This window comes from Micropterus salmoides, unplaced genomic scaffold (assembly GCF_014851395.1).
Source record: "Micropterus salmoides isolate LMB-PRFRI ecotype aquatic unplaced genomic scaffold, ASM1485139v1 Ms_hic_scaffold_2298, whole genome shotgun sequence".
In the NCBI taxonomy this organism is placed as follows: domain Eukaryota; kingdom Metazoa; phylum Chordata; class Actinopteri; order Centrarchiformes; family Centrarchidae; genus Micropterus; species Micropterus salmoides.
The window spans coordinates 10,187-23,612 of NW_024041482.1; the positions used below are offsets into that span (position 1 = coordinate 10,187).

General features: G+C 40.2%; 1 protein-coding gene across 2 annotated transcripts; it reads left to right on the forward strand.

Annotated features, from left to right (window-relative positions):
• The first annotated feature begins 576 nt into the window (after nt 1–576).
• On the forward strand, nt 577–11,081 carry LOC119917871 (voltage-dependent anion-selective channel protein 2-like). 2 transcript variants are annotated; one of them, XM_038738287.1, is made up of 10 exons: nt 577–686; nt 2,857–2,927; nt 4,460–4,509; nt 4,867–4,869; nt 7,085–7,237; nt 7,340–7,392; nt 7,948–8,169; nt 8,631–8,778; nt 9,088–9,145; nt 10,474–11,081. In XM_038738287.1, the coding sequence occupies exons 2-10, from the start codon at nt 2,861–2,863 to the stop codon at nt 10,563–10,565; spliced, it is 846 nt and encodes a 281-aa protein (XP_038594215.1). In that variant the 5' UTR covers nt 577–686; nt 2,857–2,860; the 3' UTR covers nt 10,566–11,081. The 2 variants fall into 2 exon arrangements, with proteins under 2 accessions (XP_038594215.1, XP_038594216.1); XM_038738288.1 differs by lacking the exon at nt 4,867–4,869.
• The last annotated feature ends 2,345 nt before the right edge of the window (nt 11,082–13,426 follow it).

Below are 13,426 nucleotides of genomic sequence, written 5' to 3' on the forward strand. Positions count from 1 at the left end.
AGCATACCATCTCCCTCTGAGATGTACTGAAGTAGAAGCAGGATGTGGCATGAAAAGTAAAGTACAAATACCTCGAATTTGTACTTAAGTAAATGCACTTACTTCCTGTCCACCACTGGGATGCAGTAATATATTAAATATAATTTCACACATGAGCTACATTCACACGAGTTATATTTTCCCCTGTGCCACAAGCAGGTCAGCAACAAAGGTGTGGCCCCACAAGGTCAGGGGCCCCTGCACTCGGAGCTTTGTGTAAATAAATAAAGAAACTTTTCTGTATGGCCGATAAACGTTTCTTGAGTAATTTCTGTATCCGAATTCCTTCTAAAAACGTTTTATATTCCTGTAACATTCTCGGATTAGTTCGTGCTCATCGCTTTTATTATTGTCTTATTGTTTCAGTAAGCTCATCGTACGCAATGTACAATCCTGAGTCAAATTCCTCGGATGTGTACACACACCTGGCAAATAAAGCTGATTCTGATTCTGGTCGCGTGGATGAAATCTTGCTTGTGTATCTACTCTTTGTTCGCATCGCGCACTCACACTGCGCATGCTCCGTAGGTCTCCTTCATTGTGCCCTGTCCCTCTGCTAAGCTACGCTAGCTGTCAGTCCGCCCAGCAGCATCACGCCAGGGACACTCAAGGCTCTGCAAACTCCCCTTACAAACACATTTGCACGGGTAAGAAGAACCAAACAACGCTAGTTAATGTCAAATACAGCTATGAGCTTTATAATACCTGTATGATAATGCACGTTATTAATTCCTTCTTTGATAACGGTACGTTTCTCTCCAAGGTTAGCCACACACCTAGCATGTTCAGCGATTTAGCTAACGGTCTGTTATGTAAGGATGTTTAGCCTTGAAATGCACAGTTTAATCCTTGCATTGTAGGTTTACTGTGTGATAGTACAGAGATATAAATAAATAAAAAAATAACTTACGTTAGCTACGCATTTAGCAACTTTATCAGCTGCGTGTGTGACTAGCTGGCTGCTGAGGGGTGTGTTTGTGATGTGTTTAGGGGGACAGGCAGAGCAACGTTACTATGAACACGAATATTAACATTTAGCCGGTGTCTGTCTGTCTGTCCTATCCTTTTCTTTCTAATGTTAGTTAGCTCAGTTAGCTTGTTACTGCAGCTCACACGGCAGCTAGCTAGCTGTCAAACCCCCCACACCTCTTTCACTGGCCCATCTGCTGTCCTTTGTCCCCTAATAAGAGCTGCACCAACCTTTTGTTAAGGCAGAAAAGATTGTCTCTTACTTGCCTGTCTTTATTTTTTAATTGGGAAGCTCCATCTCTTGCAGATTTGTCCTAACAGCAGCATCACCAGGGCCCATTTTTTTATTTTTTTATTTTTAACAACCTTGAGATATGTTGAGACCTTTTTGTTCTGATGCTTGAACATCTGCTAGCTTAGCAATTTCTGTCTTTCTGTGTACATTTCTGCACACATGTATACAAGCTTAAATTTATTTTTTGTTGCTTGACTCTGTATGTGCCACAGTAGCTTCTTGTTGCAGCCAGATGCTGAGACCATTAGTTATTAGCTCCCCAGCTGCCTGTAAAGGAACAGCTTGTTCCCTTCTGCTGGAGCTCCCAGGGAGACTTGACTGTTCAATTAAATGATAGCTATTGTATTGTTTGGTGGTATATATGATTTTTACCAACTGCCTTCGTTGAGAATGGGCTTTGATAGTGGTGCAGCATCCTGGAAGACTCAAAGTCACAGTCAACTTTATTGTCAATTCTGCCATGCACAAGGCACACAGAGGATTAAAATGATGTCTCTTTCATGACCCATTGATAATGCAATACAAAAATACGACAAACTCCAGTGTCAGAATTGTCTAATATAAATAATTGTCCTCAGTGCAAAGGTGCAAATAGGCAGATAGCAGCAGTTTATTTTTTAGTTTTGTGTTTTGTAGTTTTTGTTCCTTTGTAGTAGGGTTGGGCGATACCAAAAATGTTATCAGGATAAAAAACCTCATATTAGGGATGCACCGAAATGAAAATTGTTGGCCGAAACCGAATATAAAGAAAAATACTGCCGAATACTGAAAAAGTACATTCACATTTTTTCTATTTATTTTGCCAATTTTTACCTCTGCATAAATTAAATAATCAAAATGTGCTTTTTACTCATTGTTTCCCACGGGATTTGGAGAGACTGTGGTGGGTGGGTCCGAGGCCCAACAGGGTCTGGTAAAGTAAATTACATGTGTCGATTTACTTTTAATGGACACATGTAACATGTGTTATACTTTCTGTGAATATAATCCAATTAATCTTATTTCCATACTTTATAGACACCTTATTTTGAAAACCGAACAAAATCCATTATACTTGCGCTAAATTGACACTGACACTTTAAAATGCTCCACACTGCCGACATGTCAACGTGATTGTTTGGTAAAATTTAATCGGTCTTTTGACTTATTAGGCCGAACACCAAAAGGGCTTTTTTTGCTATTTTTGGCCGATTAATTTCGGTGGCCAACAATTCGGTGCATTCCTACTTCGAATCATTTGATATCAATAATCATCAGGATAAATGTCAAATTAGTATTTCTTGCAGTTTAGACTTTTGGGACAGATGGCGGGGAAAGTGTTCAGCCTCCCAACAGCCTGATGAGTGGAACTGTTCCTCAGCCTGGTGGACTTCGGTACCTTTTAGAGGCTGTGTGAGGGGTGGGTGGGATCTCCTTCAATGCTGACTGCTTTGTGGGCTCAAAAGTGAATCTCTCCTCTGGTGATCATGTCCTTTACAATAGCACTAAATCAGTACAACACCTGTGTAGAAAACCTGCTTTCTGATCACATCACTGACTTTTATCTTCTTCAGCACGATGGCTGTCCCTCCTTCATACTCAGACCTGGGCAAGGCTGCCAAGGATATATTCAGCAAAGGCTATGGTGAGTGCTGTTTTAGCCCAAAGAGTAAATTATTAACTGTTAGGAATTCCTGAAACACAGAGCTTCTCCAGCGTTCACATAATGCATTGATGAAAATGCTTAATATTGGTGGCAGTAAAGGCAATCTGCAAAGCAAACGATAGAAAGGTTACCAAAAATTTTATATCACAGCATATTCTAATGTAATATATGTTACTGGAAAATGAACTGTGTGATCGTTAATGGGTAGGTTAACCGGACAGGAGTGGGTGTGTTTCAAACCTGATCCACCATATACCATAAATGAGTTCTGCTAATTGATTTAAAGCACTGCCCACTAATGCCTAATGCACCAAGAGACATTAAAGGGAGACTCAAAGACCTGCATCAGTTATTCGATCAAAAGAAAATCAATTATTTTAATAATTTTATGTTATAGATTGGGCCATTTGTTTTTCTAAGGGGGTTTCCTTATTCGAATCAAGGGTCTGGGTTTGTACAGCCCCTTGAATCAAATTACGATTCTTAATTGACTTGACATCGCACATGTGTTGACCCCAGCTGGAGTCGTTACTGTGAAGATGTAACAAGGCAGACTTAAAACACAGACCGGCCATCAGGCATCAAAGGACTACTCCAGAATTAAAGGTCGTCTCATCTGCCCACTGCCTGTCAGACGAACACCAGAGAAATCTCACTGTCCACATAAAGCACAGCTCGTTTACCTCGTGTTAGTCGCCAGCATAGAAAAAGAAGACAAAGCAACCCAGTCAATTTTCAAAGAGGGGAAAAAAATAATCAATAACCTTCAGGAAGTACTAGTGGCCAAACCAGACAGAGTCTCATAGACTTATACTGTGAAAGAAGCGGCTGTAAAACGGTGGATAAATTGTGTTTTTGGCATAACAACCCTGGGTAATTTTATCCACTCGGACTAAAACATTTAGAAAGTCGCACGATTATCATTTTACCCCCATTCAAGTTAGCGGAGGGCTAAACCGGAGATTATCCAGCTCACCAGCAGATGTCAACACAGTGGAACGTAGAAACCCAATTAATTGGCGGTGTAACTGCAGAGCGATGTATAGACCAAAACGCACAGGTAAAAATGCTCACAGCAGCGTGACTATGTAGGTAGACGACGCCGTAGGCTGCAGCGTAGACTCGACACAGAAGTATAATTTGGCCTTTAGATGAGAATAGAATTGCCTTTATTGTCATTGCGTCTAAAAACCATACAATCATTTTGAGGATTAATACTACCCTAACATGTTTTCTTGAAACGTGAAGCTGCAGCCAGCCAAGAACATTAGCTTAGCATAGCATAAAGACAGGAAACGGGGCAAACAGCCAGCTTGGCTAAAAAGAATAAATAAATATTGGCATGTCACCACTTCTAAAGCTCTCTAATTAACATGTCATACCTCTTCATACAAAAACTGAAAGATTTCCAAAAATGTTGAACTATTCCTAAATATTTGTGTATTTGATTGATTTTCTTTTATCTGGCTAATTACCTCTAACACACAACTCTGTCTTTTGAAATCCACCAGGCTTTGGTGTTGTGAAGCTGGACCTCAAGACCAAATCACAAAGTGGAGTGGTGAGGAAACCAGTTTTGTTTGTCTTTAACCTGCTGTCATTACCTGGATGCTTTCTGCACGGCCCACCTCCCTGCCGTACCTGTCTTACCTGCTGCACTCTCTAATCCCATCACTGCACCAGTACCCCCAAGATAAAACCGCTCCACACACCTGAATAACTCACCTCCTGAATCCTCTAACCCCGAGCTTGAGGATTTCTAGGTTGACGAGCGATGCTTTGCTGAAGCTGTGGTTTGTTGTAGAGAAACATGACAAACCTGTGTTTGTTCTGTGGCCTGTCTGTCTCTCTACCTGCCTTTCCTAACCGCTGCTCTGTCTCCATGCTGCTGTACTGGACTGCTCGCGCTCTAATGTAGATGGTAAGATCGGAGTCAGAGCTGACAGCTATTTATTCTTCACCATCATGTTGTTTCCATGTTTCCACATTGTTCTTCTATTGTTTTTTATATTTATTCATACAGCATGAAAATCAGTGTGTCAATTACTGTCCACGTTCTGTCACTTCAGTCTCATTCAGAACGTTTACTTGTGAATTTTATTTCTTTGTGGACAATTTCTGTGAGTCTAATGTGTCGGTCGTCCGTAGTTTAGGGCTACATTTTCATTATCAAATAATCTGCAGATTATGAAATTATTTATATTATATTTAAAATATTAGAAAATAGTGAAAAGTTGGTCATCACCAATAAAGCCCCAACCCTAATTTATAAATACTATAAAGAAGTTTCCCTAATTTATCACATTTAAATTGCCATCCAAACTCAAATTTTCCATAATGCAGGAGTGCAGGTTGCTTTTCTCCAGCTCCACAAAGTTGGAGCCACACTTTGCTTGGTCTCGCGGCACTTGCAAAGAAAAATGGCGCAAGGTCAGTCAGTGATCTCAGCTCACAGTAGGATCACGCAGGTAGAATGTGTCTGACTTGACGGCGCCGTTTTATTCCTCGCCCTTGCAGTCGCCTGCAGCTCAGGTTAGACTATCAAGTCTGCGAAAGTCAGCCGCAGTCATCTCAAACTCATTTTCTCTTCTAAAGACTATAGTGACCCTCTGACTTGTCCTCCAGCGCCACCATGAGGTTGACTTTTTATGTCTTTAAATTAAATTAAAATATCTCCACAGCCATTGGATGGGTTGCTGTGTTCCCCAGAGGATGAATTGTAATCACTTTGATATTCTGATGTTTTATTTTCTAGCACCATCATCAACTCAAAATAAAATTGTCCAATACTTTTTATGACCAAGTACCTGCAAAACTAAGGACATTCCCATGGTCAGGGGTGCTTTGCGTTTATTGCTAGTTAGCTAATGGTTAATGATTGCATGCTAAATCAGGAGGTGCTAGTTTACTGGACAAATACAGGAACTTTTTTTGCACCTTTTGTCTGTGTTTTTAACCATATGTGCTTTGGCTTTGTCACAGTGACATTTAAGAGTTAGTGCCTTTAGTTGTATCATTTTCAAACCTACTGGTGTGTTTTTCTGTCCATCACATGTTAATGTTGTCTTGCTTGGATTAATGTTCAGGATGTCTGGTTGTCTCACAGTTGCCTGTCAGATGTCTTGTCTGATATGTACAGTGTTATACGCATCTGATATTTTTGTTTTATTTCTAAACAGTTAAATAATAGAGAGCCTTAGTCCCTCCCTTCTGCTTCCGCCCCATGGGACCACATTTCGGAAAAAATATGCATGGTAGTCAACGTTGACGACACCTTTCGTTTAATCGTCTTTGAATTGTGTCCCAAATTACACACATGATGTTTGTCAATTTAAAGTTTGTAAGAAAGTCTAATTTTGTCGTAAAACAGTTTTTAGTGAACTCTCGTCTCGCACAATATACGTCACCGACATGTTAGCGCTGTAATGTTAAGCTAACGGTCATTGTTTGCTTGCTCCTAGCTAGGCTACTTAGCTATGTTCCAGGCACAGACGTTTCTCTCCTGATGTGTTTAATCCAACGACTCCCGGTCTTTTCATAACATCATCTACACATGGAAGCTCTTTGACATTAGCTTCAGTGACGTTAGCTTCAGTCATTGAGAGAAACGGTTATGACTAGAGCTGCAACGATTAGTTGATTGATTGATTAGTTGGCAACTATTACACAAAGTGTGAATCAGATTAATCGATAATGAAAGTAAAAACGTCACATATGCGACTTTTGTGTTCTGTGGTCTTTCTAATTATGTATTTTTATTACATCAACAGTTTTACGACAAACTGAGACTTTCTTGACTTTCAGTAAGTTATATTTTAAATTGACAAACGTGTGTAATTCAGGGCACCATTCAAACGGGATCAAACATTAGTTGTCTCTCGCCGTTGACTACTGGACATACTTTATCTGAAATAAGGTCCCATGGTGGTCCACAGGAAATGGAGGGACTCAGGCTCTCTATAGTTAAGTTGGGTCTATTCTTATTTTTTCTCCTTGGTTTTTCAGGTCTCTCTTTTTTTCTGCAATAATCTACACAAACCCAGTTCTTCAGTCCATTATTTTAACACACTTTGGCTGTCCGTTATTATGTAGTGACTCTCGTATACTAATAATTTGTCCTCCTGATCATCCTGCAGGAGTTCAACACATCTGGCTCCAGTAACACAGACACGGGGAAGGCCTCGGGGAGCCTGGAGACCAAATACAAGATGAAGGAGCTGGGTCTGAGCTTCAACCAGAAGTGGAACACAGACAACACACTGGCTACTGAAGTCACCGTGGAGGACCAGGTGTGTGAGTGTGAGAGCAAAGTGTTTTGCAACTGATGTAATTACGTTGTTAAAGTCTGGAATGTGGTTAAAAATGAACTTAAATTATTACTTTACTTGCAGCTGACTCAAGGACTGAAGGTGGCCTTGGACACGTCTTTTGTACCAAACACGGGGTAAGACTACATGTATGAATGAGTGATACCTTTGCCTTATGTGGAGTACATGAAACATTAAAGGATGAACTGTGGGCCAGGTCTGGTGGTATGGAAAACAAACGTCAGAGCACAGTGGAAAAAGCTCCCACTAGGTTCTCTGTTTGTTAATAATTAGCTGCTGTTTCCACGTTTCTCTGAATGGCCTGAGGAGTTAAACGACTCACTCATCTCTTTTTAAAACTATGTGACATTAATGTATGGGAATAATAACTTCCTCTGGAAAAAGCTCACAAATGTATAGTTTAATATGCAATAACGTCTCATTTATTTTCTAAAACAGCTGCTCACTGCAGTTTTTAATCAAACAAACAGCAGGAAATAGTGCATTCATTTTTAATAGTTTTTAGACAGCAATGGAGCTTTGTGGCTCAGAGGAAGAAGATTATCAGGCTGTGATACATTCATTGTTAGTTTTGATCTTTTCACGAGACAATAATAATATCGCCCCTTATACTTTAAAATGACAGTATAAATAAATGAACTAACATTTAACCCTATAAACTAATTTTTCAGTAAGAAGAGCGGCAAACTGAAGACGGGCTACAAACGCGACTACGTGAACCTGGGCTGCGACGTTGACTTCGAGGGTCCCATCATCCACGCCGCCGCTGTGTTGGGCTACGAGGGCTGGCTGGCCGGCTACCAGATGGCCTTCGACACGGCCAAGTCCAAACTGGCCCAGAACAACTTCGCCCTCGGGTACAGGGCTGGGGACTTCCAGCTACACACCAATGTGTGAGTACTCCAGTGATTTTACACATCGTATACAGTTTATTAATCATAGGGAGTGCTTATAATGTCTCCTGTGGCTCTGCAGGGAGAAAATGATGATCAGGGTCATTTATCTTTTATTTTTTATTTTTTTTAAAGCTCTCATTTTTGCTCTGGGATTAAAGAAAATATTTTAGCTGAAAGCATGCACGGCAAACAGAAGAGACTGGTATGAAAGCTTAAAACATGGATGTATTTTATCTCCAGTACCAATCTTTCCCAACATTTATGGCCTTAAGATTTTTTTTTTGGGGGGGGGGACTCCTAAAACAGTAAATTACAAAAAGAAGAGCAAGAATTGGAGGAAAGTCTGAGTCTCTGTTCTCCAGTATTTAAACATCTAACAAATCTTACCTAATATTAGTAGGGCTGTAATTAAAATGTTGAACCAGAATGTTTCTGAATTAGCTTTGTTTCTCTCTCAGTAACGATGGGACCGAGTTTGGCGGCTCCATCTACCAGAAGGTGAATGACGAGCTGGAGACGGCGGTCACTCTGGCCTGGACCGGCAGCAACAACACTCGTTTTGGCATTGCTGCCAAATACAAGCTGGATAAAGACGCCTCTCTGTCTGTAAGTGCTCCAACTGGGCGACTGTAGCTCAGAGGGCAAAAGGTCGGTGGTTTCCACCCCCGGCTCCCCTTGTCTGCATGTCTCGGTGGCTGTACCATCGGTGTGAATATGTATGAATGAGTTGATGTCTGTTTCTGGTGGCAGCTGTGCATAAATGTGTGTGAATGGGATGTAAATCTTTGAGTGGTTTGAAAGACTAGAAAGGCGCTCTAAATACAGATCATTTACCATTGGTTTACTGCGCTGTTTGATTAGGCAGGTGCTTTGTTTGCTGTTTAGTTTCATGTCTCATCTTGTTTCCCCCCGCAGGCCAAAGTGAACAATGCTAGTCTGATCGGAGTAGGCTACACCCAGAGCCTTCGACCAGGTAGGTTTCCGCCCCCAACCGCCTCATCCACCCAAATATTTTGTCTAAGGTCAAAACTGTATCAGCCACATTCTTGAGTACTTGAGTATCTTATGTTACAACTAAGAGTTGGGGCTAAAAGTTTCTAACTAAGAGTAATAATAATAAGAAGTAACATTTTATTTAAAAAGTACTTTTCAAGGTTAAGCACAAAGAGCTTTCCAGATGAAAAGATTTACTAAATAATTTTACTCAGTTATCCAGCTGATAATTTAATGGAAACTTTAGAACAAAATTGCGGTCTGATAAACACACTTGGTTTGATGAATAATTCTCACAGACAGCTGAGATATTTCAGGGTTATCAGAGCTGCAAACTGCATTTCCCTAACGTTCAAATAGTGGATATGGGGATTATTGGTCATCCGATTGGATGCTTTATTAACTCAGCTGCCATCAAAATCTGCATTATAAAACTTTATTATCATAATCTACTACGCATGTGTAGTAGAAGTATAACCTGTTGGGAAAAATGCTTTTTAAACCTTATTTTGAGGCAAACTTTTTCAGCAGTGTTTTTCAGATTTTATTGCTGATTCTAGACATGCTTTTTTTATGTCCCGGTGGCAGTAAAAGTGCAGTTCTCTCCCCATTCATTCAGATAGGAGCCTGGTCTTTTTAGTCCGAAATAGCTGCCCTGAGGCGTTGCCAAGATGGCTGCCGAGTGTGCTGGACTTGCCTATGAGGACTTCGGAAGTACTGACAGAGAAGTGATTTAAATGCCAATCAATCCATCTACTGGTTTTCCTTCATACTTTGATCAGCATCACTAACAAACAGCAATTAAATTATTCTAATTCTATCATTTTATTTAGGGGTTGTACCAGAACAGGTTTACATGTTTCATTTTCAAAAAACACCATGTTTTTGTCAGACTGCTCCTCTTTTCACCCTGTGTGATGAACGCTCTGTTTTAAAGCACCTTTCTTCTATTCAGTCTTTGTTGAGAGTTGTACATGTGTGCTGCAGCTCATTGTGTTTCTGTACAGGTGTTTTTGAGAGCGTGTCACACTAGCCGGTAGGCGAGCATTATGACATGTGTTACATGACTCAGATAGGTTACGAAGTAAAGGCTGGACTACAGTGGAGCTGTTTTCTACCAGTCCAGAGCAGTGTTTTCTGTGGGAGATGGGAACTCCCTTTGGGGTGGACTTTGGGCTTTTTCGCTTTGAAAACATGTTACATGCACAAAAAAGAAATGCGTAACACAATACAGGAAAAAGAAAAGACAAAAAGCAGAACATGAGCTCTTTAAATTTGAACCTGAAACCTTGTTTTGTGTCTCTGCAGGTGTCAAGGTCACCCTCTCAGCCCTGATCGACGGGAAGAATTTCAACGCCGGTGGACACAAAGTCGGCATGGGCTTCGAGCTTGAGGCATAAAGGGGACAACTCAGACCCACCAACGAAGAAAAAACAAAAGCCTGAACCACATCACCCCCCCCTCCCTCTCACACAGTCCTGTAGCTTCTCTCTGGACTCTCCTTCACACTTCCCCCTGTTTTCATGAGCGTTTCTGACAGTAACAGTCGAGTCTCAGCATCATGCTTAAACACCCCCGAGAGGCGTTGTGAGGTTGCGTGTTGATCCTGACAGTGACGGCGCGTAGTTGTGGATTATATTACCATTTTTATTAAAGTGATTTATTTATTTCCCTGTAGGTCTTGGATGATGTAGTCGTTGGTTTACATGTGTAGCTCATTAAAGGTTCTGTATTCAGCTCGTTCCTGCCTTCCTAATAGCATGTGAGAATGAAGACGTGGATGCAGAGCTGAAGGCGTATTTAAGGCTTGGTTAAAAAATGGTGCTGTTATGTCTATCTTTTTTTTTTTTTACACTTTTGGCTGTGTTGTTGCAATCTGTGGACTATTTAATCCATATAAATGTTTTGATACAATACATTTCATGAACATATGACTGGATTATTGAAGCACTGGTGGTTGAAGTTGACTCCTGCATGGACTTAAAGAAGGATATTTAAAAGTGTGAGCTTGCATTGCTTTACAGGAACAATGAAGTCTGGTCAGATGCTCCTAAATTATGTTTTAGTCCTTTGTGAGTTCTCAGTTCGGTAGGTGAAATCAATGTAGTGGAATCTTCTGGATGTAGTTAGTTTGCATTTCTACAATATTGTTTTCATCTATCTGTCTCGGCACAGCAGTCACAAAGAAAGTGAGAACATATTTGCATCTGCTTGTTCCGTCCTCGTAGGTATCTAAGCTGTTCAGTGGCACCAGGCGTCTTAACTTGATGGCCAGCTGTTTCCTCATGTTGCTCGGGGGCTGCACTCACTGCTGTCAGTGCTCTCTTCTCGTAAACAACCTACACTCCTCAGATCTGTACATAAAATACAGTTGATTGTCCTCTAAGTGATTCCAGTCAAAACACTTAATAGGATTATGTGAAAGGTTGTTGTGTCCCACATGACTATCCTATTTCTTTTGGCAATCATCTAAATGTGTTGTCATGATTAAGAGGCTCATTTTTCTTTGTCACAGTACCTCATTTTTTTTCCATGTCAATTAAGGGAATTCTAATAATTAAAAAAAAAAAAAAATTAAACTGTCTGAACGTTGTAATTCTTTTGTCATACAGATATGGTGTAAGAAACCGAGCATGAAGGTTGTTTGAAGAACAGTTAGCGACAGTAAAACAACATTCTTAAACCTGCATATTTACATATCACCAGCTTGTTAGAAAATGTTTATTTATCCAGCAGTTACAGAGCAACATTGTCATTCATTTGGAGTCATGTTGTGTCACCTGATCAATGTAAGTCCAATATTCCCTTTCTTTTAGCTCCGTTTTTGGTCTCCACCACCTCCTGAGTAGGGAAATAACTGAAAATTCACCAGCTCATCTCGAAATGTGTCTGCTTCCTCCTGAGCAGGTTGTGCACAGTTGGGTTTTTCACAGCTTCTTCTCTGAAAACTGAGAGCGCTGAGTGAACCTGAACAGTAAAGTTTTGTGTCAACAGGTAAACAATGAGCCGAAACTCAATATAAAGCTCCATAAAGCCAAGAGGAGCTGCATCCAGATGATAATTCTCTTTAGGTCTATACTACGAGCAGCTGCTTTCACATTGTTTTCACATTTGATACATTATTATTATAAAGTATTGATTATAGTCGTTTAACTCCTGACCGACATACTAGACTTTCTGGAACTCAAGGTCTATGGAATCAGATTTGTGCCAATTTAGTCAAACAAAACTTCTTAAATATCAAAGGAAGTTGTAAACTTTGGTGTGGCGATGGGCCAGCGGATAAGACATGCCTTTGGTGTGTGAGACCCGGGTTCGAATCCCACCACGACATCCGCCAATGTGTCCCAGAGCAAGACACTTAACCCTAATTGCCAGAGGCGTGCAACCTCTGATATATATAGTAATTCTAAGTCGCTTTGGATAAAAGCACCAGCTGAAGGATAAATTTAATTAATTAAATTAAACAAAATTACTTCAAAAAGCTTCAGTTAGTTTGATTCTCTTGGCACAAATCTGATTCTATAAAGTTCTTCCTTTGCACAGTTGTGGACTTAAACAAACCATCTGCCGAGAAAAACTGAGATAAAGTTTAAAGCGGTGGAAAAGCCAGTCACTGGACCCTGAGTCAAAACAACAGTTTGACGTTGGGGAAATATGCTTCTTCGCTTTGTTGACTAGAGGTAGATAAAAAACAAATCTATACCACTCCATGTCTGTTTGCTAAAGATGAAACTACAGCCAGCAGGTGCTTAGAGTAGATTAGCATAACATTTCGAGGAAACATCAGTGCTTCTGTTTAGATGAAACCTATCTTATCAGCACCTCTAAAGCTCACTGATTAACTCATTGTATTTGTTTGTTTAATGTGCACTGAAACAGCACATTGTGGCCTTAACACAGAATATGTGCCAGACAATTTCTTGGCCTGGCGTAGTGACTTCCTGATCATTAGCTAGCTGTTTGCAGTCTTTATGCTAAGCTAAACTAAGCTGCTGCTGCTGTCTGCTTTTTTCTGTTTCAGCTTTGCAGGCTGCTGTAATAAAACTCTACAGCCATGTAAAATGGTGTCTTTAATATCTTATATCTTTATTTATATTAGAAATAAACTGAAAACAGGACATTAACATATTCATGACTCATTAAATCCATCAATCTTTAGTTTTAATGCTAAGCCAAGTAACATTTCTTTGGATGTGAACATAATAGAGCCATTTTCTTTATTAAATAAACTTCAGGGACAGATTTTCTCAAACAGAGA

What these genes read in the sequence shown, in the direction of transcription:
- LOC119917871 (XM_038738287.1), top strand. Translation starts at nt 2,861, where the DNA reads ATGGCTGTCCCTCCTTCATACTCAGACCTGGGCAAGGCTGCCAAGGAT. An exon ending in TTCCAGCTACACACCAATGT is followed by an intron (nt 8,170 to 8,630) that starts GTGAGTACTCCA and finishes TTTCTCTCTCAG; the next exon opens with TAACGATGGGACCGAGTTTG. An exon ending in CACCCAGAGCCTTCGACCAG is followed by an intron (nt 9,146 to 10,473) that starts GTAGGTTTCCGC and finishes GTGTCTCTGCAG; the next exon opens with GTGTCAAGGTCACCCTCTCA.